The 24,718-nt window shown below is 40.4% G+C and overlaps 2 protein-coding genes across 2 annotated transcripts; one reads left to right on the forward strand and one right to left on the reverse strand.

Moving 5' to 3' along the window:
- Nucleotides 1-1,917: 1,917 nt before the first annotated feature.
- On the reverse strand, nt 1,918-16,915 carry mospd2 (motile sperm domain containing 2). Its single transcript, XM_054615238.1, has 15 exons — nt 16,769-16,915; nt 16,622-16,679; nt 16,099-16,254; nt 14,854-14,940; nt 14,518-14,672; nt 13,107-13,167; nt 12,905-12,943; nt 12,665-12,789; nt 12,307-12,480; nt 8,041-8,159; nt 4,991-5,084; nt 4,482-4,578; nt 3,644-3,764; nt 3,381-3,483; nt 1,918-2,474 (listed from the first exon to the last, which is right to left on the reverse strand). Exons 1-15 carry the CDS (start codon nt 16,799-16,801, stop codon nt 2,322-2,324), a joined length of 1,575 nt encoding a protein of 524 aa, XP_054471213.1. The 5' UTR covers nt 16,802-16,915; the 3' UTR covers nt 1,918-2,321.
- Nucleotides 16,916-17,105: 190 nt separating this feature from the next.
- On the forward strand, nt 17,106-23,616 carry fancb (FA complementation group B). Its single transcript, XM_054615236.1, is given in 10 exon segments — nt 17,106-17,688; nt 17,691-18,313; nt 18,406-18,561; nt 18,669-18,758; nt 19,081-19,209; nt 20,060-20,262; nt 21,093-21,538; nt 21,619-21,859; nt 22,828-23,011; nt 23,014-23,616. Coding segments are annotated over 10 exon segments (2,601 nt in total). The 5' UTR covers nt 17,106-17,390; the 3' UTR covers nt 23,245-23,616.
- The last annotated feature ends 1,102 nt before the right edge of the window (nt 23,617-24,718 follow it).

The following is a 24,718-nucleotide window of genomic DNA, read 5'->3' on the forward strand; positions in this document are numbered from 1 at the left end:
TGAAGATATGCTGGGTGACTTCATGGTCTTCATTTGTTTATCCACTGCCTGAAGCAGGAACATAAAAAAATGCAAAGTAGACCTATCTTCACATCTTGAATCTCTCTTTAGTTTAATCCACACAAGCTGCATAAATATTGAGTGTGAGCGAGGCATCATTGGAAACGTTTCCAAAGCGCCTGGCAGCCTGTCAGCCGTCACCATCCCAAAACTCTTCAAGGGCTCATGACCTCTGACCTGTGAATACAGCCAATCAGAGGGGCTGGAAAGCAGAAAACATGTTGAGGATAGATGGGAATGACGAGGTAAATAGAGAAGATGGAGAATAACATCTGTTCAATAGAGCATGCTCTTACTGGCCATGGACCATATCCTTTTTGTGTTACTACACAATTACAGGAGCTGATTAATGTTTACCACCAGTGTATGAGCATAAGCATTGATTTCAATGGCTCATTTACAGAGATGATGAAGAGGCCAGTGTGTGGTACCGCACGCAGCTCACCGTGAACATCAACATCCTCTCCATGGCGACGGATGCAACAGCTGCTCAACACCCACACTCCTTCTTCTAAATGCAGCGATCATTGACTTTCCATCAAGGCCCCATGTCCCAATTTGCCACTTATTCTTAATAATTCCCCCCCTCCCCCCAAACAACGGCTGACTGCCAGGGGCCAGGCGTACATTGAACCGGGTTTTCGATTTTGACTGGTGTCTAACGTTAAATCAATACAGCGGAGGAGCGTCTGACTACTGAAGCTGCTGAGGAAGACGTACAGAATCCACTGCAAGTAATTACTGACAATCAGGGGAGACGAGTCCGTGTTGTAATCAGTGTCACATGACTGCTCAAATAATTTTCTACTTCAGTCATTGTGGCATCACTGATAGTGGAATTGTTTGGCTCTGTGCAGTGCAGTGCATCTGATCGACTTCCTGGGTCCAGACAGGTACTGTGTGGCACTCAGATGCACTTAGAATCAGCCCACCTATGTGTGATACCAAAAGCTTTTACTTTTATTCTCCAAAGGCAAACACCCCATTAACCCCCATGCTTTTTTTTTTTCTTTTGTGCACATGCACTTACTACCCAAATAGCACAAAAAGGCATTTCTCAGTTAGAGTTTAAGTGAAACGCATCACACAAGTTTTACATCCAGAGCACAAACTTTCTTAAAACCAATCCCTCCTACAAACCACAGTAAATGGAGGTTTGATAGGAAGGAGGGCATGAAGAGTTGCCACTGAAACAGAACGAGTTACAGAGCTAGCGACGAGATCTTCTGGGAATAAACCATTTTGCGGCGCCCGAAAAACAGCCCAGTGTTTATAATCAACGTAGGATTAGTTTACACGTTATTTCATGAGTCACCCTCATCATCCCTCGCATGCGAGCAGCCACCGCCTACTGCGAACACGCTGCAATGTTGACGCCAAACAACCCTTATGCGCACACATCTAATAACCCAATCGTGATCATTCGTGGTGCGGCGCCTCCCGTCCTGATTGCTCAGAGCTGGATCTTGTTATAGATATCAGTGCTTCCCACTAAGCTACAAGTGGGTTGTGCCACGTCCTTGTACTCGCCAGTAATTGCTTTGGTATTTTTAGTTTGCGAGTGTTCGGGGTAATTAAAACAAATAGAGGAGATAGTGGAGACAGAGATCTCCAGTGGCTCCTTGGTCAGAGAGTGGAGAGGTTTAGCAAGGTTGCACACTGCAATGTTTTTCAATTAGACACCTCTGTACTAATGAGGGTTTATTAGTGTGAATACGTGTGCAAAACAGGACTACAGAGCGACCAAAACATCTACATTATGGGATAAAGGCGGGTGTGGCTTCTTTTTGGATGCTGTGAGCTGATTATACAAGGTGAAAAAACATTATGTTCAACAAAAGATTAGTTGACAAAAAGTGTTTATTTTATATTCTGTAGATTTATATAATATAAAAAAAATTTACATTATGACCACAAAAATAACTAATTCTTCCTACATATTGTGTGGTAATAAATACACATTCATTTTTACCATGGTTGGTCTTAAAAAATACATTAATGATTTGATGTCACATTGTTAAAAGGGTCTCTGTTGTTTTAACTCTCAAGTGCCTGTAAAAGAGACGAGTACAATCTCTTCATATAGTAACTCCACAACAACTCACATGTCCCTAAAGTCAGCCCTCCTCCCCTCCATGACAGCATCCCGTGGGGAGGGTGGCGCTCAGGATGACGGTCCCTCAGGTGGTCGACTGTGACCCAGCTGGAACCGTCTGTGTGTCCGTGGTCGACAGATACAGGGCGGAGGCGGCTGTGGCAGGTCAGGATGGCTGCGGGGAAGCACTCAGCAGGTGGAGACACAGGAGGTTCAGCACCACGAGGACCAGCACCAACCCAATGAGGACCTTCTGCTGCCATAGACACAAATTCAGCTTCTGCTCCATCCGTGCGTTGCAGGTCATCACTCGCATGAGCTGGCGAGATAAAAAAAACAAACTGGTTCACTGACCGGGTTTATCAATCTAACACCATCGTAATGAAAGTCACAGAAACAAATCAGGCTAGAGAAAGTACAGCAAATCAAAGGAATAGAGTGAAATACGCTTATTTGATTTCTTGCCAAGAGTTAGATGAGAAGATTGATACCATTCTCGTGTCTGTGTGCAACTCTAAAGGTGTGTTAACATGTTGTATTTGGTCTGTAAAATATATACATTTGTCATTATTTTTGTGTATGGCTCAAACAGTGTTAATTAGCTGAAGGATGAGTTCATTTAGAGAGGCCGGAAAGCATATTTTTTTAAACTTCCGACAGAGCGAGGCTAACTGTTTCCCCCTATCTGCAGTCTTTATGCTAAGCTAGGCGAACTGCTTCTCTGTTACAGCTCCAAAGTTAACACACAGAGACACTAGAGTGGTGGCCATTTTCTCACTTAACTCTCGGCAAAAAAGCATTCTGCAAAAAAGTTTTTGTATTTGCAGCAGGAGCAGGTTTGGGTTATTTCTAAATGTATACTGGAGATGCAGATATAAATCAAAATGTTGAACTTTACCTTTAAGAATGTAAACTAGGTAACTATCGTCTAGACATACACATAGACAAACAACCTACATATTATACTTACTGATGTGAAATTAAAGTTATCATCCAGTGCCTGGGTGTGGACAGTTTTTGGAGTATGCAATAAAAATGCAAAAAAAATATTTTGAACTGTTTCAACTTTCAGACTCCCTGACCTGAGAGATAAAACAGTGATGGCAGTGTACAAAATCTGAGAGATAAAACAGTGAGGGCAGTGTACAAAATCTATAATGGTGGTCAAAAGTATGTAACGCAACTTAAAAATAATGAAGAGAGGAACTGTTCCACCAGAACTCACCGCTGTGTTAAATTCCTGCTGGCTGCTGGTCCCCGTCTCCACGGGGCCGTCTCTGAGAGGATTAGCTGTTGGTTTAACGCTCTCCAGAACATGACAGCGCAATCTGTGGGAAAGTCACAATCTAATGAGCGGAGGCCAACGGGGTGATGCAGCTTACAAGTCCACTGTCACAACTGTATCGAGGACTGTGTGGAGACTGAATAGTGCACATCTTTTTTTATATATTTTTGCGGACATGGCTAGATAAGGAGCACAGAGAGTACCTGTGTTCCATGATCTTGGCTTTTGGTACTTCTTTCCAGAACTGTGCGAGTTCTTGTGATCCAGCATTGTCCATCTCGGCAGCCATGACCAAAAATCTGTCCTGCGGAGAGGATTGAGAACCTGCACGGAAACATTCAGGGCGACATTTAACCAAAATAATTCATGCCAATACAATTCAATGCAACACAGGGGAAGGGTTAGATTTATTCAGTAAATGTGAAATAAATTGTTGTTTAAAATCAATAATAAAACCACAGAGCCCTTCAAACAGAAGTGGAGGAGCTACAGTACCAGTCAAAAGTTCGGACACACCTTCTCATTAAATGGTTTTTCTTTCTTTTTTTAATCTTATTTTTTCTACATTGTAGATTAATATTGAAGACATCCAAACTATGAAGGAACACATATGGAATTATGTGGTAAACAAACAAATGCTCAACAAACCAGAATATGTTTTATATTTTAGATTCTTCAAAGTAGTTGAATGAGAAGGTGTGTCCAAACTTGAAGAAGAACCCACCAGAGCATAACAGCTAGGGAAAAAAGCAACCCTGAAATAGGTAGCGCTGATTCCTCCAAGTTATTTGCAGCACATCATAACCTGCACCTGACATTTCAGTGCTTAAAGGCCATAAAATGTTTTAACTCGCACGGCGCTGTCAGTTGTCTGATGGATTGTTTTGGGGAGATAATTCATTTATCACTCTTGAAATATGTATGTCAGGCACAGAAAAGTGGCTGCCAGCACTTTAGAAAGGTAAAAGGAGCGGACCATTTGATTATTCTGGTGTTCAACAGTCAGAAACGTCTGTTGTGAGTGGAGCTAAAGTGCCGTACCTCCATGTAGGGACACCACTATTTCTACTGAAGCTCCAGGTTCACAGCTGCTGCTGCTGGGCTTCACTCTGTACTTCTCAGGTGCTGTGGTCCGTACCTGTGGAGACACCAGTGGCACCTTTAATAAATAACATTTATTCTTATTGTTGAATTAAAATTGTTGAGTAAAAAATGCCCTTCACAATTCCCCACAGCTCAATTTGATATCTTTAAAATGTTGTATTTTGTCTAACACCCTAAAACCAAAATAAATGAAATTTACAATGATATATAAAACAGCAAAAAAAGCAGTAAATCTTCACATTTATGAAGCTGGAACGGTTGAATTGGCATTTTGCTTCACAAATGCCTTTAGCTAATCACTTATCAAAATGTTCATTTTCTGTTGATCAACTAACAGATTTATAACTCTAATATAATGATTTAGCAAACGTTAACGTAGAAGCGTAAAATCAATTTCATCACACAAGTTAGTACACACTCATGCATGTCAGCACTTTCACGCTCACCTTGAAGGCCACCTGATTTTTGGTTACGTTGCTGAGGATAATGAGGCATTTTTTCTCTGTCTCTGCAGAACCAAAGCTGAGCTCCTCCGCGGGGCTGGAGGGAGAGAAAATACATTCTATGTCATAATATGGTGGAAAGCAGAGAACCGGGTCTTAAAAATACATTAACAATTTGCGCAATAAAGTGTCTATTTCTGCACTTCAGTGCAGATTCAACAACTAGATGGAGACAGGGGTTTCCTTTTGCTTCACAGAATGCTTTGTTGTTTCTTTCTGGGGTATTTTATTAATACAGATTGGGCTGCTACAGTTCCTGTACCTGGTGACAATATTTTGCATAAATATAAAAGGCATAATAAAATACAGGATTTCTGTCAAGCCTGTTTTCATTACTCTAGATGTGTTCAACACCTGATTAAACACCTTCCAAGGTTGAATCACCCTGCAAAGGGGTTCCCCGTGGGAAAAAATGAGTTGTGCTTACCATCTGTGTGTGTTTTTTTATTTTCGATTTCAACCAATGCTTTGGAAAAAGACCCCTCTACACGATGGGTTATAATGCAGGACCCTCCTTAAAAGTTTTAATAATTCAGTTGAAATGTGCTTTTGTGTTGCATATTCCCATAAAAAATAAAAAAAGATGAGCAACCTGTTTGCCTGGTTAATAATCCAGCCTCGGCCTCAGCAGAGATAACATGCTGTTGTTTGTAGATTTCAAGATACTAGCACAGCTCCTGCATACCTTTCTTGAAACCTTTATCAAATCCTCTGACTTGCTGCTTATTCTTGACCCATTTGGTTCTCTTAGCTTTCAGTTGAAAAGCCACATCTGGGACCTCTAACAGGTAATTATTATCAATTCTAACTAAAATCACATTTAGACATCATTTTTGCAGTAAAACAGAATGTGTCTTTTAAAAAAAAAATGCAAATAGTTATTACTGTATTTAAAAAAAAAAGAAACAGAGGTCTTTGGGGAAATATCAGAAATACTCCTCGTCTCAGTGACTGGAGGGTCGTGTTATTGTCAGTGTTTGATTGACAGCAGCTGGCAGGGGACAAAGACAAAGCAAACAAACTTGAACTGTGGCTTACAGACAGTTGTCTGTTGTCAGAAGTGGCACTGAAGAGGAAGAACCACACCAGCATCTATATGGCCCGCATAAAAGCTTTGAAGTGTAATGAGTTTCAGATCTGGCCAGCATCTATAAGGACCAAAGTGCAAATCTACTAGCCGTGCTCTTTTACCCAGTGAATGTTGGGTTGGTGGCTCATTCAACAAACTGTCTGGAAACAAGTTGTTCATCTGGCGTCATCATGAAACTATGAAATATAAAATGTCTCCTTTCTGGTTTTTCATTTGTGTCAAAAGTACAGGACATGTGATTTACAGAGCAGATGTTAATACTTCTGCAAAAACATGCAATTTAATTTCAGTTGTGCTTAGACTAAGCAGGATAGAACTCTGATTATGCATCAAAGCTGTAAAATGTAAAGTCAAAGCAAATCTGTGGCCTAAAATCTGGGGATGAGGCCCTTTGTCTCGCTCTCTGACTATCGTTATTGGTTGTTGGCAAACTTGCTTCTTTCTAAGTTAAGTTTGCAACAGTCTAACTTGGCTATAAATAGTATGTGATTTGCAAGCCACAGCGAACACTTTTTGCATTGGGGACTTTTAACTTTGGCAAGAAGAAACTAGAAAATGGATTATCACATCTGCCTCATATGTATAAAGCTTCTCATTGATGCAGCTTGGCTACGTTTCATGGACTAAAACTGCTAAGAACAAAGGTACATTTTTCCTTTTCAAGTATCCGTTGGTTCTGTTCCCCAGTCAAACAGCTGTAGAGTCTGACGCTTACTTGCACTCAGAGTGAGTCTTCGGGCTCTGGAAACCTTTGGCAAACACAAGATCAAAGCCCCCAACTCCCCTCTAAAGCCCCCAGCCTTGAATTAAGGCTAACACAGCTCAGAAACATAATTGCATTTAAGGCTCATTTAAATCTGTTTATCACTATAATTCACAGCCCAGAGCTGTCAGAATGCTCACATCAAAGCCATTACTATGAAAACAGAACTCTACGGATTTTATTCATGAAAAATGGGAGTAATATCATACAGTGTGTGAATGCACTGCTAAGTATTTACCCAAGAACCGAGCACATCGCTGTGTGTGTTGCTACTCCTTTGAAACATATGCTCTGGAAGTTCACACTCACGTCGCAATTTAACGAATGCTCAATTAAAACCTACGCCGTGTTTGACGACATGTGCAAGAGGAGACAAATCTCCCCTCTTTAAGGTGTATTGATTAATGACCGGTTATCCTCCCTGAACTATTGGTTGGTAATCATTAATTCCTGCCCTCATGTGACCGGATCAATTGGGTTTTTAAAAAAAAGGTACAAACACATCGATAATGACTCTACACTTTTCATCAATATGTGAAGAGAACATTGTTGTCAATTTGTACAAAGCAATAAAAATGTGTCTTTTTGAATACTGATCCTTAATACACATATGCTCAGTTATCAGTTTATAAAGGTGTGCCTTGTTAAAAAGAAAATGCAGTATAACACAACAGTCTTGCAAAACATCTTACCGTCATGTATTCATAATGTTCAGGTTTTTGTTGTTCTAGCTACTGTAGGTGTAGATCAGTCTGAGGTGGAAGAGTTTAAAGAAAGCCTCAGTGCAGAGAAGTTGGATTGAATTTGTTCCACATAATCTGTTTGTTTTGGTTCAAACTAAGTCTACTTTTTTTTAGGCCTCTGTGAAAGCTGTCAATCAAAATCTGGTGCGGACTAAACAACGGGACCTACAATGCTAGTAAAGGAGGGTGCCGGTCAACTTTCAAGTGATAGTAGATAAAAGATGTTAGCATGAACAACTGTACAACTTGCCTTAATAGTCGTGCAGTCGCTTAACATTAAATGGGCCATTTACGAAACACTCCCACACCACCACACGAACCTATGCAAATCGCCCACGCCGCCCAAAGTGAGGTGCATAATGACAAGATTGGGAAGGTCTTGAGCAGGACAGCCTACCTAACATCCAGCAAAGGGCCTTTGAAGGTGGTAAGTGGCTTCCTGGCCCCTTTGGTCCTGGAACTTGTGTCTCCTTTATCATTGTCCTCTGCCCTCATACTGTCTTCCAAGAAATTCACCTGAAACAACAAAGAGCACTTAATTAGAAAAGAGACTCAGAATACTGATAATGTTATCGTGCGACCCTTATCTGGATCCTTCCCTGAAAATGAAATGTTTGACCCTTGCCCTTCATGCGGAGAAAGCTATCAGTTAATGAAGAGCTTGACAGTCATCTGTAATGATTAATAAACGGTTCTTGTGAAATAACAGTGAAGTGCTACGTTATCAAAAATACATTTTCTTTTACTGAGAAAAACCCCATGATGACTCATCATGGGGTTTTTTTCTTCTTTTTTTACAAAACAAATAACCTTGACCAAAAAAAGTTCAATCAGACCAGATGTCATAACATCCCTCAGACACGGGACCCTTTCACTTCAGCAAAACATCCATACACTTTGACCCAAATCATTCACAGATCACAAGATTATTAAAACCGCTGACAGGATAGAAATTGTGAAATGTTTGCATGGCTAAAAGTAGGGGAAATGGTTGCTTTCAGTGTTGCTTGCACTACATATTGTGTAAAATAGATGGGAGAGTGAGTGCATCATGGAAGGAATGGAGCAAAGGTGAGGGGACTCTGCATGTGATGAGAACATTTGGGACTCAGAAGGGAAGATGTCATCTTAGTTTAATGGCTGACTGTCATGCAACTGCCACAATGAAGACATCAAGAGATAATCAGCTGCTGATGAAATGTCTCTATTTATTCGTCAATTTAAGAGCAAGTTTAACACAATTATGTAATAATGTTAGTAGAAAGAAGTGAAAAATGCTCCAATTCTTCAGAAAAATTTACATTGAAATAGTAGGCCGTGTCATACAGATTATTATCATTAAAATTGCGGTGTTTTTGCACAGCTTTTACAATATTTGTTAGGCTCATGGAAACAAAATTCCATTATTGATTAACAAAGAACAAAAACAAATACTTCAAAAAACAAACAAATTATATTAATCACGTACAAATAAATAAAAATGATCATAATAAAATTTTAGAACGTCATGATTTCTACACGTTGTGTGTAAGATATGTAATACAAAGACAAAAAAAATCATTGATGATTATACATTATCATAAAATGAATTAATAGTGTGATGTACAACAGTAAGGAGTGTCTATTGGTTATACAGTACATATCAAAACACAATTGTCTACATGATAAGCACTCTCCGGAGTCACAGACAAGGCACACACGGCCTTTGTTAAAAACAATGCCTCAAAAGGCAAGTATGGTTAAAGATTTAGTGCATAGTGTTAACAACTTGGTGTACTGCAATATACTTGGAGCACATTTTACAGTGAAATGTCTTGTTGGGTTGAGTGTTTTCGTGGTACTGTGGCAGTAGGCTACCCTTCATTTAGCCTACATTCCTTCATAACACCGGCAGAAATGTTGTGGCTTTCAACAGTGCAATACTATTTAAAAAGGGCCAAATTGAAATTTGAGGTCCAGGACAGGTCAAGGGATGTGCATGTGCAGGGGTTGAGATGACATCAGTCGACTGTGAAGGAGGTGCACTCACAATAATTCAGTCACGTGAGTACACCTGCCTTTGCAGCCTGTAGAAATCTTCCGGACTCTGAGCTTCTTGTGTGGGTGTGATCCTACACTGCCTTACCACTTCCAGCCCTTGTTCCAAAACAGAAAGAAAGGCAATTAGCTTCCTGAGGCCATCAAGTTATCAGCACAGTGCTGCCTGGAACCCCAGAGGAATTCAGGTCGGGATGGCTGCTTGTAGCGGCGGGGGAGAGTCTCTTGTTTATTTAGACAAGATGGATCGGAAGCAGTAGTGTGGCATGCGTTCAGACGGGCTTGAAGAGCCAACAGGCTGGTTGATCAACCCAATGCTGTGGGTTTAGTCACAGCACACGCTACCGATGATAAAGTGAAAATTCATAATGTCTGATGAAACTACTTCCCTCAGTGCAAGAAGAGTTGAGAAAATATAAAAAGATAGCAGACGCTGCTCATTAACAATTATACATTTCTCTTAAGCTCTCATATTAACATCTCCACCCTCCTCTTGTATCAAGTGCTTCAACTTGCATTGTCTTTATATTGTCTTTATATAAATATTCACCGTCGCCCTGATCCTCCCCTGAGCCCGTCTTATTGCAGTCAGCCACATACAAATACTTACTAATACTATAATGTAGGAGTGGTTGTGTAACTAGGTTTTCAGGATAACCTGAAAAAACATCTTCGCCGTTCCCACAGAGCTGACTCACATGTTTTGATTTCTAGACTGACACCTCAGACTACAGACTGTGGTGCTTGTAGGAAATACAGTTATTGGGATTAGTATCCTGAAATTATATTATGTCAATAATGCTTTAATAGAGAGTTATGTACTTTTTCTAAAGGGTTTTTCGGGGCATGTTCATGCCGCTCGCACCGATAATAAAACGAGTGAGGTGATTCCATGTGTGTATAGACAAACATTTACAAACTTTAAACTTGTGCCTTTAGATTATTGTTGAGGCTAACCACTGACTGATTTGCATATCTCTTCTTTGTAAATCTGAATCTGCTGTGCATGACCAATGTGGTATTTATTAACAATGGGAGCACTGTTTGTTTGTTGGGGCTTAGGCGTCTCAGGGGAGTAGCCGTGGGTGACGCAGCACCTCTCCAACAGATACAGTTTGTGTCCTATAGGCAGCACAGCAGGCTACAAAAACCCTCAACAACTGCTATAAATTACAGGGCAGTCATGTCCCACATGAAATGTAGGTTAACCCCAAACCCCAAATCTAGCAAAATATCTGTTAGTAACAGCTTCAACACAAAATAACAGAAAAGCAACAACAATATCTAGCCATGATCAAAAACATATGCACTAATGTAACGTAAATGCAAAACTTTCTTCCTTTTTACTGATGCCGAGCGTGATCTGAGGTGACCCCTTAATGCCCTCCATCTATTTTTCCATGCAGGCTTTCTTTGCATGCCCCTACTGGGGAAAAAAAGCTAAATAGATTATGAAGCGAGGGACGGATTGTACAGTAGGAAGTGAGCAAAATATGCGGCTTACAATGCAGTCTTGACTGAAAGCGGGTGAAGTGTGGGGACACCAGAGTGAGAGGGAAGTTGACAGTGTTTCCAGTGATATTCAAGATAAAGCCTGTGGGAAAACTCGGTGATTGTGCTACACTGAGGCTGCGGTTTGGCGAGAGTCGGAATCTAGCTACAGCAGGAAACAAAGAGTGTTTTTTTCTGAGCAGCAGCGTCTTTCCTTCAATTGTTCCCAATGAGTAGAGAGCATATGCTGCCTACAAAAAAAATAAAAAAAGGGCTGCAGTTTTTTTTGTGCAGCCCCTCCGGGCGCTTTTCTAGTTAAAAACTCTCGACTTTTCCGAAAGGCGTTGGTGACGTCACTGTGGATGAAGCGCCCTGCAATCGATTTTCTATGGGTTAGGGGTTATATGGACACGCAGCCTTAAGAAAGCTGACAACTTCTGTGGACCATTTGAGGAGCAGATAGGATGAGAGAAGCAGAGCACTGACTGTGATGCATGGGCTTTGTTGGCAGGAGTTAATTGCAGCCAGAGACATTAAAAGTCACCTTCACAGAGACAATGAGGAAGAGCTTAACGTCTTCCAAATCAGGGCATTACTTGCCACTTAATTCACAGTTGTCTCCACGGAGCGGTCTGATTACATGCTGTAATCTCAGGCTCAACTTATAAAAAGTGAGTGAAAGAAGAAACATGAGGAATCTCTGACCATAGGGCATCTATTAACTAGGAACAGAATGTCGCGTCTATAAGAGCACCACCGCCTGGAAAAGCCGGAATCGTAATTAATCGCTGCTCAATCACAAATGAGAGCGGCTTCGCTGATAACAGCAACACTGGTCCTGTTAACTATATTAGTTGGAGCATCAGCTAAATCTTATCACAGTCATGTACCAATTTTATTCAAGGACATAACCACTTACTCATCCACATTTTGATAGATAGTGAGATCAATAAAACAGTAACTGCTGACTTAAGTATGGCCCGCCAAGTGGAGACTTATGCAACAAAGAAGCAGTCCTTCCTTATATTGTAGCGAAATGAAACAGTGTACAAGGGTGATAACGATTTTTTATGCACTTCTACGTTCTACTTTACACAGTCTATTAAAATGGATATAAACTTGAAAGAAAATGTACCTTTTTGGGCTTAACCGCGATCTCAGAGCTGAAGCTGGACTCGAGGGTTTCTTTGCTCTCCATTTCACCCTCTTTGCTCTCCGTATCGTCATCACTAACGATTGGTCCGTTTTCACAGATGGGCGTTTGGAAGTCGTCATCGGGAAGAGGTGGGTAGCTGTACTTGAAAGTGTCCTGGAACGTAGCCAGATAAGTTATATGAATACACGTAACATAATTCCACTGGAAGATAACAAAGTTCAAACTAGTAATGATTGCATCTTTTTTTAACTGTCTGATACACATTAATTTCTGCACGATGTAAGGCTATTTTGGACCTTTTGAATATAACACATACAAAAATAGACATAATACATACCGTTCCACCCATGTGAGGAGGTAGGTATTCAACGCCTATGAATCCCTGGATCTCAGATCTGGATGCAAACTTGAGCTTGCTGATGGCCTCGGGACCCAACCATGACTTCACGATCTTCCATGCAGCTGAAATACAAACATTGAGCTCAAGATGTCAGAATCAGATTACAATTATTCATACAAAATAGTGATGACATTGAAGTTTGTAGGGACTGCTGAGAGAAGGCAGTCTCATTCTCACCATTCATGATCCAGGGCATTTCCACGATGATCATTTTGGCTGAAATGATAAAAAAGGTAAAAGCTTGTCCGTTAGAATTATGCCTAAAAAATGTATAGGTTTGACTTGAAAGTAGCTGTAAATCGCTATTAATGGACAAATGTAACATATGTGAATATTGAAATATATTTGTTGTGCTTCTATAAAAACCTTTGTTACTTACATAAAAACTTTGGATAGTATACTTTGAAGCAATTAATGATGTACTTCACGAACTCCATGTCCTGAAACAAGAGGTAAAATAAATAACAAGGATTTAAAAAGCGAAACAACATACAGGGCTTCAACTAGAAACAGACACTTTAGGATTTTCAATAGGGTGAATGTTTGTTCATTCTTAACCGCCTCTAGATATGAAGTGACCCAATTAACCGAAAACAAAAATTAAGTCTCAAACTTCTCTGGTGACCCGCTCAATTCTCCTCAAATACTGTCTCAGAAAGACTTCAAGTTGTTACTTCAAGTTTTTGAACAATAATACACATATATTAAGTTATGAACCATTTGCAAAGACAATCAAATACATTGCTGTTATATGCTGTTTTGTCACCATTTGCATTACCTAGAGCAACATGAATCATTTCAAGGAAACAACCTTTCGAAAAGAAGTAAATCAAGAGAGATGGTTTACAGTAACGGCTTAAGACTTAAATACATTTTCTCCATTTAAAGAAATTAAGGACTTCTGATCCAAAACAAAATCCTCTCTACGCTTAGGATAGCACAAGAATATCTAAATCTAATGCATATTATAAATCTAATTTTAAAAAACACACATCCACGTTCTGCCACACTTTAAATCACTTTCTAGGTGAATATGATGAATGTTCATTTTACTATTTTATGTTAATCTTCAGAATAACAGCCGATACGTCAATAGATAAAGCCTCTACGCCCTGGCTAAGTTCTATAATTGGCTAGACGCCTCATTGCTATGCAGGAGACTCTCTTCCGAGCTTTAATGAGATCATACTGGCTGTAGCTCCTACAGTGGTTCAACAAGTTTGCTTTCCAAACTAATCTTCTAATCTACTCATTCCATATTTGTGTTGCATAGCTATTCATCATTTATGCCGTGCTTGTGCTGGTTTATTTGTTCTTAATTGAGACATTTCTCCAGGAGAGAGCCTAGCCAATGAAACACTCTCGCTGACAGAGAGCTCCGTCAAGGAGCTAACGCCTGCGACACAGTGAGTGTACGGATTAGACAGCCCACTCGAATTGACCAACCGGATTTAAAGGTTACTTTAATCTCAGAAGTGTAAAACCATTAAAGAGCATCAGTCCCTGCAAGACCAAAGCTCAAACAGCAAGACAAATTAAGATGCTCAAAAGCATTTCAATGACAGTCACAAAAAATAAATGGTATTTTATTTTTTTACATAAGAGTAAAGCTTATCTAATAAAGAGGAAATGAAGATGCAATATAAGTTTTGCATTGGAGACCTGGATATTAATAACAGCAGATAATCAAAATTGAAGAGCATGACAAAGAAATAAAGAAGAAGTTTCTGACCTAGTTACTTACATAATAAAAAAACTTTTTGTTTGAAACACCATCATGATGGACTTACTATATTACTGAGGCCAGACTCCGTCATGTCAAACACCACAGTGAGCGGCATCCCAGGTTCTTTCTTCGCATACCGCTCCAGCCAGAAGGCAATATACTTCTTCTTGTCCACGATCGTTTTTGTGTCCTTGACATGCAGCTTTACTTTGAACCAGACTAAACAAAGTAAACAAAAAAAATAAAGTATTACTTTTTACTTAGTTTTGTATTTGTGTAGAATTTCAGTGACGGGTACACACTTTCAATGGAACAGACATCTTGTCTAACAGTTGAAGAAAGGCTAAGTTGTAAGTGTATCACATTAAGGTCTACGGTCTGTAATAGAACATGTACGTACAGAGCTTGTTGCCCTCTTTGTCATAGCCGTGGAGGTAGACAGCACCGGTTTCAAACATCCATTTGGGAATTGTGCTCTCAGTGAGATCTGAAAGACACAGGCAGACACACATTACACTGGTGTTTGTTATGATATAAATATTAGCTATACAGAACAAGCAAAGGGCTATGATTGTTTGTAAGGTTCCTACAGATTTTCCAGACTATTTGAAACCTTAATTTAACTACTTAAGGCGCAACATGATTCAGTTAGACATTTTTATATTTTTTATAGTTTCATAAAAATATTGAGCAAAGCCATTCCCAACGATTAGTCATCCCAAGCACAAAAGAGAACTAAAATTGGTTTACAGCAACTTTATATGAAACTTAATTTAGGTGAAACAGGACTGAACAGATGTAGAGCCTTCGTAGAAGGAGTCTCTCACTTACCATTATTTAATAGTTTTATCAAACATGTCTGTTGAGGATACCAGCCCTCCTATAATCTGAGACTGCTTGAGTTTTTCAGAAAATAATGTAACACACTCATCATCAGCCCTCTTCAATAGATTGCTAAACAAACTAACAACACTTGGCCTTGATGATATGGCCCCTGATTACCCTGGATACTAAGGACTTGAATAATTCCAATTTACAAAAAACAACAGCTTGACAAATTGAATTTGCTGGAATAAAGGCTAACAAAGAACAACTCTGAGCAATTCCTCAGAAAACAGAATGAGTGGGGATTGTTCTCAGGGGAAGCCAATGCATGGTGATATGGCTGTTTAACACACAATGACGCTCTGTCTGGATTCCTCCCAGAGCGGCGAAAACATGACCACTGATCTGTCTCACCAGCTTGCAAACATCTAAATATGGAAATTTGAACATTTCTACCTTTACACAGGACTGGGTATTTAACTTCAATATATTTTTGGTACTGATCACTGTGCCTTCATCAACAGCTATTCATATTTTTCCCCAAAACTGGTAATACGGGACTGGTTGGATTTATAGTGATTTATTTAATGATTTAAAAATCAAATATTGCCCAACTTTAGACAATTTTTTTGGCAAAGCTCTTAGACAACCTTTAATATTTGTTTTTGTTAAACGGAAAGAGGGTTTGTAAAAAAAAAAAAAAAAATAAAAATAAAAAAAAAAAAGAGAGATTTCAAAGCTTTGGTATTGGAATGGTCCTACTTTTAGCTGAAATGTCCCATATCATATTACAAGTCATGTATTCAGCAACACTTCTTACCATTCACACTATATTCTTTTCTCCACTGAAGACTTTCATCAATCATTTTCAAGGCATCATCGACAACATAAAGTCTCCACTCCAGGTAGCTCTCCACCAGAGCATCGTCCTCTTGAAGCCTTTCCACATCTTTGGAGTCATACCTATCTGTTGAATCTGTAAACAAAACGAAAGGCTGGAAATCACGTGACGCTCCGAAAACAAAGAGTTCAAGTACAAGGTGTCACTCTCAACCAAAACGACCACAATGTTAGACCTATGTGCTGTATTATTCAAAACTACTAACTAGCTGCATGTGGCAACACAGAGCTCACATTAGCTTGGTTAGTTAACGTTATCTGTTGGAGCTTATCGGCTCTGAGCATTTAGGTCATGATCTTATCAACACGAGTATAATTATAGCTCACTAGTTGACACTTAACCTGCACAATATTTCAGTTTTATGACCATGAACATAAATAAATTAAAAAGTAACTGTTCAGGGACAAACTTGTTGCCAGCTGCTGCATCATGTCTGTGTTACCTTGGAGGAACTCAGTCTTGAATCTCTGTCTCGTCTCCTCAATTTTCTTCTCCATGTCCTGTCAAAACACAGTTAATAAATGTAAGACACGTCTTCTGGTTTTCAAGACATTACTAAACGACTTACTAACGGTAGTGTTGTGGATACCTGCTCGGCTTCGTGTTGCTCAAGTTCGGCCATAGTCAACTCTCCCCAGGTTTCCGTCTCTGCTGTAGTTCCCTGTTGAGCTAGCTAGTCAGCTAGCGTTGAAGTGAGTGAGGAGAATCAGTGCGGGAGTGGGACACTGACGTCCAGTGGGCGCCATTTTGGCTCCGTCCGTAGCCACGCCCCTCCGCTGCACAGTTAGTTTGAACCGCTTACTGCAGCTTTAGTTCTAACAGGAAGACCAGAGGGAGTGTCGAGCTGTCCTCAAGATAACAAGAACAGCGTTTATGTCATCAGCATTTATTCAATTGATTCGTTTAAAAATGATTAGCGAGGCAAACACTGTAGCTTAATACCGTCAACTCACTACTGTTTACCAGCGGCTTACCCACAATGCACCCGGGCCCACCAGGAAGTGTTCAATGTCAGATGGCGCGCCGCTACGCGTGTGTAGCAGCAGATAGATGATACATGTCTCCCTCACAAGTGTATATACAAACTAGTCCAAATGCACGCGTTAGTGAGACTATAAACTGACAGCTCCCAAATTAGCAATCACTTTAAATCAAGCTGTCAATGAGGAGCGATCAGAGCTGGTAGGAGCCCGAAGCTTCCCCGGGGCATAATGGAGAGATTGCTCTCGGAAGATTTGTATCGAGATCCCCATCGACTTTCCCTATGCGGAAAGATAACCTTATTTGACTGCAAACGAGCTTCAGCCACAAATGACAGCGAAAGAAGTGAGTTAATATTCCGCAGCCTTTCATTTGAACGGGAGGTCAACGCGTTTCTGCAGGCGGCTGATGGAGCAGCTGTCATCAGCAGGAAAAGATCAGCGCATGTGGATATTGTGAAATGTAAATGTGCAATGCATGTTCAGAAGAGAGTCACCACGCCGTGTGTTTTAGTGGCAAAGAAGAGTGAGAGAGGGAGAGCTTCCAGTATAGTCTTCTCACATTGAGCAGCTCAAACCGGCTGGAGTCCTGCATTGAGTTTAAACTACCTTATCAGATGATGGAGAGTGTGTCCATCCTCCAGGGCCCCACAGTGGTTTGGAGACATGCTGGTAATGTCTACCATGCATCTCTGCAGACTGGAGAGGTGAGACAGATACCCGTGCAGTTGTCCCACTGTGTTATTGGAGAACTCCCACTCCACAAAGAACAGGTATTTGTTCTTGGACTGCAAAATGTTCAAGACCAGTCCTCCAATACTCAGCCCACTAGTCAATCCATGGGCTATATGGTTGAAAGTGGACAAGTGTTCGATGGCACTATGATTTTGCCACATCCCTACGTTTGCATCACACAATGCATCTTGGTGCTTTCAGCTGAAAAGGTGCAGGATTTGCTGAAGTCTGTTGTGGTCGCAGCAACTTCTAATCAGCAACTTGTTTTTTTTGAGAATGGCATTGTGAAAGAAGTATGTCAGCTCCCCTTTGAACAACCTGAACATATTCAGGTTGTCAACACAGGAAGAAATGGCTGCCTGTTTGTTATATCTTTTCACCAGGGGCATGTGTGTGCCGTGTGGAAGGATACATTTCAGGTAAGCCGAGGTTTCAATATCTTGACTTTTAATAGCTTTATGTTCAGTTAACAGGTTTTTTTTATAAACCTACTATGTTGAACTCTCCCCAGATAGCCTCCCACTGGTCAAGTGTCAGCTCTGTCCATGTGGACGACTTCCTGGGATGTGGAACCGACCAAATGATGTTGGTTTTTAAGGATAATGGCATAACAGGACAACCTTTGGAAACATTTCTCCTCACTGACCTCTGCGGCATTTCATATTCTGTAAGGCATACGTTTTACTTCTCATGTGCAATACATGTAAACTATTTTGTTGATAAAGTGAACATCAGAAGGTCGTTAAAGTGACTCATTGAAAATGCAAATTTCAGCGTGGGCATGACAATAGAGCACCAACGACACTGCCTCCTCCAGCAGAGAACGATCTCCTTACCCTTCGAGCTTTAGAGTCCAGACTACAGGTGAGCATTTATAAGATATTACTGGAGTGGCAGCACTCTTCTTTTGGCTGGGCAATAATTTACTATTAGCATTCAATTTGACTATTTTAAATGAAGTTCTTTATACATTTGCCATTTGGTGATGTGTATAAACTTAAATGGTCATTAAAAAACATAAAAGTGCTTTGATAATGATGTAATTTAATCCGTACCACTCCATTATTCTGCATTGTAGATTATCCGATTGTTATTCATATGACACATTTTGAAAGATAACTTTTTTACACCTCTCATTCATTGTGTCTATTTATTAACTCTCAATCAAATCCCATCTGTTATTTAGAGTGGATTGACCGTGCTCCAGGAGCTTCAAAGAGAGATGAGAGTGAAGGGAAGAGTTTTGCAGCAGTCGGTCCAAGCCCTTACTAATGCAGTCTCAGAAAGAGAGACTGTTCTCCCCCAGCATGAGCAGGTACAGTTCACATCCGAGACTACACAACTTTAACAAGCACTGCCTGTTGTGTTACAGCATTTAGCTCTTTTTTTCAGAAAGGTCATGGAACCAGCGATAATCGCAACCAAATCACTACCAGAGTGTTATTATACCTTTTAAATGTTGCCATCCAACACTAAGTAAGGATTAATATTATTTGATAATATAATATTAGCTGTTGAAGTTTTACAAGGCATTTCTATGATAATGAAATGTGGGTAACAAATAGTTCAAAATGGGAAGATGTATATTATTTTCATTAGTATTTATCGACTTATGTATTTATTAACTTAAAACAGTGAGTTATATTACTGTTAGGCTCCCTCCCAGTTGTTTAGGTTTTGGTCCAGCACTTGTCACTCATGTTGATAAGTTGTCATATTTGAAATGGCATCTCACATGAGGCCGAAGCAGTCAGTGTTCCTTATGTTGCCACAGGCATTGAGGAAGCAAATGCAGACAGTGAAGACAAATGCCACAATTGTTTTCTTGTCGTCTTGTTTGTAACTGTTGTTGTTGTTTCATTCTTTATGCATTTAAATGCTTTTGTTGCAATTGCTATAACTTTCATTCTGAGGCAAACCAACACCCACAACAAACGGTGTGTGTGGCCACAAACAGACCTTTTTTGAAAAGCTAATTTCTCCGAATGATTAAACTGTGTTTTGACAGAAAGTATCAGTGCTGCACTTTTTGTTCTTTAATAGCATTTTAAAAGTCCACTACATGTGTATCTGCAAAATGGAAACGTTTGACGTAAACTGCTATTGCTGTCAATGCTGTCACACACTTGTCATCGCTGATTATAGTCTCTGCTCTATCTGTCCAGGAAGGCCTCATTGCTCTGTGGGACTGTGATGATGATGATGATGATGATGATGATGATGATAATGATCATGATGATGAGTCAAAGGATGAAAAGATGCAAGACATGCCAGCAGTGTCTTCAAAACCTAGAGTTGACAAGCTGTGGCATCGCATCACCGAGGAACGAATGGTTGTGGGAGTGATACTAACTACTGACGGCTCAGTGTAAAGATGATTTGATTATTAATTTAAATTGATTGTATATTTTTGTCCGTGTGAAGATGAAGAATGTATTAACTTTGTGAACTGAGAATTATGGCCCATTGAACATTTAGTGGTGATTCTTGTAAAAAAGCTCATCCACTTGTCTTGAGTTCATCTGGTTGAGTGGATCCATGTGTGTATAGTCAAGATACAGGCAATATTAATGTGGCACTCCATGTTTTAATCAGGTGGAAAGTGCTACACTGTCCAGCTGTCAGACTTTCTCATTGCTGCCGGATTTGACTTGTCAGAACTAAAACATTATGGTGCCATTTTTCTGAGGTGGTACATCACTCGCATCTGTGAGGTACAACTTCTACCTGTCTTCAAAGATCTAAAAGTTCTGATTGATAATTCAATTTAATGTCAGTCACTTTATCTGGGTAAACGACTACCTCTAACTGAGTAAGGATTATTATTTTTTTTGCCTCTTTGATTGCCCCCAACTTGGCTAGACATTCACCATGGCAACGAGTATATTATAACTCCCCACTCACCTTTTTTGGGAACAAGAAGCTATTACATTTCTCCATCAACGTGTTCCTGTTTTTTTTTTTTCTATTTGGCAAAAAACTACTTCGGACATGATTGCCTCAAGAGCCCATATATTGCTGTTTTGATTGGGGCACTTGTCCAGGTGATGAAATCTCACCAGCTGGAGATATTGGTGTTCTTAATCAGTTCACAAGCAGACACACATTTTATGGGGGGTGGGGGTATCTGATTTTCAGTATGATTACCAACTGTCCATGTGATATCTGATTATTAGTGTTGTGTTATTTTTGCTCCAGACCACTGGCCAGTGTGAGCTTATCCATCCTGACAGAGACAGGTCGGAGCTCAACGCCTGTAGTCCTCCAGGCCCAGAGCCAAGTGTTCAGGCTCCCCGCGCCCTGCTCCTCATCATCATCATCCTCCTCCTCCTCCTCCTCCTCCCTCTCCTCTGCCTACACATTCTCAGAGCCTGCAGCCAAAAGAAGCAAGCAGCACAATGCCGGTAGACCCAATGATCTCAACACGTGCAGACTGGCTGTGACTGCTGTGGCCAGGCTGACACCTCTGTTGAACTCTGGCTGTGTCAAGTGCCATGTCATGCTCCATTACGTCCAGAGACGAGATGCTTTTGCTTTCGTTGTGAGCAACCCAACACCGGTTGTTCTGCATTGTGGTCAAGTTGCGTCAGACATCCAGAGTAATTTCCAAACCCGACTGTTGAAAAAACCCGAACTCAAAACAGGTAAAATCACAAATGCCTTCAACTTCAGCTGTTATTTCTGAAACATGTATGTTTATTGTTATCTTATTTTTGTGACCAAGATGACGCCGAAGAGGACTTGCTGAGCCTGATGGCGCTGCTGGATCGCTGGGTCTTCCACATAGACTCTCCTGATCACAGCTTAGGTGATATAGATGGCTGGATTCACAAAAGAGCGGGTTGTAGGAGGATAGAAGTGAGCCCTCAGTATCTACTGTTAAATTCTTCAGAACCATCTGCTCTCATGCTGCTGCACTGGCATCAGATAACCCCTTTCCAAGGGGAACTGACTGTCCACTCCAGGTAAATCATTTTGGATTAGGGATAGCAATAAGAAAAGGCTGTAGTGTACGTGTTGATGGTTTGGATACAGTAATATTTTCAGTTCATAAAGTCAAAAAATGTATTTTGAAGCTTCAAGTTAAAGGTGCCCCATAGACTCTTCTTGTTTACACATTTTCAGTTTGCATAAAGTGTTACTTATCAAAATGCATCGTGTGTATTCTCGAGGTCGAACAAAATATATTGAATCCATTTTCTTCCTCATAAAACATTTATCAAAGCTGGAACATTTTTAAACCTGCATTGTTTTATCCATATGTACTTACTAGCAGCCTTTTTCTTCCCTGCTTTTTTTGGGCACATTACTGCATCTGTTGATGCATCATATCCACCTGTAGATCAGTGGAATAGTGTAAAACCATTGGGAGCAGGAATCCACTCCGAAAAAAATTCTCTGTAGCGCTGACTTGATATTACCTTTTTATTCTATTGTATGAATAACTTTTTTATGTATAGCTTTATTTGGTTTGCATAATTTGAAATGCCGCTACATTAAAGGGAAGTCAGAAAAACACAGAATACTTTGTTAAATTGAGATATTTTCCAATAATTTGCAAACTATGATATTACTGCTAGTGGTACCGGTTCAAACACTACTACTAGGAACTCCCCTGAATTAAATTGTATTTAAAAGAACTAAGGAAGGTAGTAGAAGTGGACACCGCTCAATTTATATTAATGGACTCAAAGTTGACAGGGCTTTGAAGTTGATTAGGAAGCATATCTGTGTGATATTCCACTGAATATCAAAGTTATCAGATTTCTCCGGACAGCAAAGCGCTTAAAATTACAAACTATGAGAATACATTTTGAAAAGGCAGGCAGTATGAAGCAGCTGACAAATGACAGAAACTATAAAAAGACATGAAGGAACTTCAACAATCATGTTTTCATTTATTAATAATGACATGCAAATTGTTCCTTTGCAGCCAGTTACAGCTGCTCCAGCTCCTGGACTCTCTCATGGCTTACCTCCCTACGTCCTGCTCCATCCAGTCTGTCAGAGGTACGAGAGGAGAGGCTGCAGCTCAAATATTGTCTTTGGCCCTGGAGAAAGAGTTGGTGTCAAGCAGAGAGTGTTTGTCATTGCTACTTTGTGAAGAAGAAGAAGAAGAAGAAGAAAGAGGAAGACCCTTGGACACGAGGAGACCCCTGAGCCAAGTTCTGTTAAGGGGCTCCAGAGGTGTAGGGAAGTGTTCCAGCGGGACGTGGAGAGGAGTAGGACGAGGTTGAGCCCCCTGGTGGATGTGGGGAGGTATCGTAGGTTAACCCAAAACATGTCCAAAGTCCAACTCGATGGGGATTTGGCAGCTCTCTTAGACACTCAGAGAACTTTGGTCAGCTAATATACTGCAGACGTGGTTTTCGTGGAAATCACAAGCATTAATGGGGGTGGGGTAAACCCAATCTTAAATGGTGCATTGTGTAATGACTAAAAAGAGTTTGTCATGTATGTTTTTCACATTTCACCTGGACTGGGAGCTCTCTGTGTGTCTGCTCCCTCAGACTCCTGGTGTTTATATCTGTCTGCTGCTGTGTATAGACTTTCCACTGGATCACCTCCAGCCTTAATCTGATACTGATGTGATACTGCTCTCTGCTCAGCTTATTTGTCTGTTCATGTCCCTTAAGACCCTCTGTGTTCAAGAATGCTCTTCAATGTCTGCTGCTGCTGCTGCTGTTGTGTGCTATTCATTAAAAGACAGAGACCACTTTCAGTCGAGAAACGGTTTGTGTTATGAATAAAGGCAACAGATGATGGTTGAGCAAGGATGTTATAGATCTGCTTAGTGACTGTAGTTGACCAAAAGCTTTTAGTGGTAGGCTACTTTCCCAGCATGTTTCAGTTATTCTCCAGTAACAAAAAAAAATATTGATGTCTGTTTCTTATGGGGCTGCACAGGCTGTCAGCACTGTTGGTTAAAATGCAGTTGGTCCAAGTAAACATGAAATCCTACTTAAAAGGACCCAAACTTCTTTGACTGCATGAGGTCTGTGGCTTCTTGGCTGTAATGTTTGCCAAAATGGTTAGTGTTTTTTCTCCCAGTAGGGCCAGAGAAACAAGGATGTGCATGTTTGTTCTGGGAGCTACTCCATCTGTGTTTAGTACTCAGTCTCAGGAGAGATAAACCTCTTTTACACTTTTATATGTCCGCTTCGTTGCAAGTAACAGCTTCCAGTGGACTCACCGACTCCCCTGAACATAGCTGAAGCATCCCTTCAAAGTGAGTGATCCCTGTGTGTTACTCTATGATGGTAATGCTGCTGTGGTTTTGTCTTGTTTGAATGTAAATAAAGAACCCTATTTGCAGCTCAGTTAGGTTTTGCTGTTTTATCCAGATAACTAAACTTCCCCCACCATGTAAGTTGATAAAACACATCAACACTTTTTTTCCTTTTTTTCATCTCTCACATACAGAAAACAAGCAAACCCACACTACCTCTTAGGGCTGCGTGACAAACACCTCTGTCACTTCTGGTGCAGACTATGATTTGTGAATTCTGTACACTAAATAACACCACTAAAGGGCCAGGGAGAAATGGATCGCATGTGAAAAAGAAAATTCTATTGTATTGGTGTTCCCTTAAAGCCCTCACTGTTACCCAGAGTAAAATATATGGTTTGTCATCCCATTATTGTCTGTGAACTTCTATTAACTCTGAGTGTTGGAAGAGGGCTGCAGGGTTTCTATTCTCCGCCGTAGCCCCCTCACTTTAATGGGAAATGAAAACGTGGTAGATGAATAATGTTGCTGCTGTGTTACGAAAGATCCCAGACATGGAAAAAACAAAATCTACATCACATCTTGCTTATTGATG

This window comes from Anoplopoma fimbria, chromosome 16, assembly GCF_027596085.1.
Source record: "Anoplopoma fimbria isolate UVic2021 breed Golden Eagle Sablefish chromosome 16, Afim_UVic_2022, whole genome shotgun sequence".
Lineage (NCBI taxonomy): Eukaryota > Metazoa > Chordata > Actinopteri > Perciformes > Anoplopomatidae > Anoplopoma > Anoplopoma fimbria.

Excerpts from the sequence above, each read along its gene's own strand:
- mospd2 (XM_054615238.1), bottom strand. The coding sequence starts at position 16,801 with ATGGCCGAACTTGAGCAACACGAAGCCGAGCAG. Across the intron at positions 13,168-14,517 it reads AGTCTGGCCTCAGTAATATA|GACATGGAGTTCGTGAAGTA; the intron begins GTAAGTCCATCA and ends CTCTTGTTTCAG. Across the intron at positions 2,475-3,380 it reads AGCAGGAATTTAACACAGCG|CTCATGCGAGTGATGACCTG; the intron begins GTGAGTTCTGGT and ends TTATCTCGCCAG.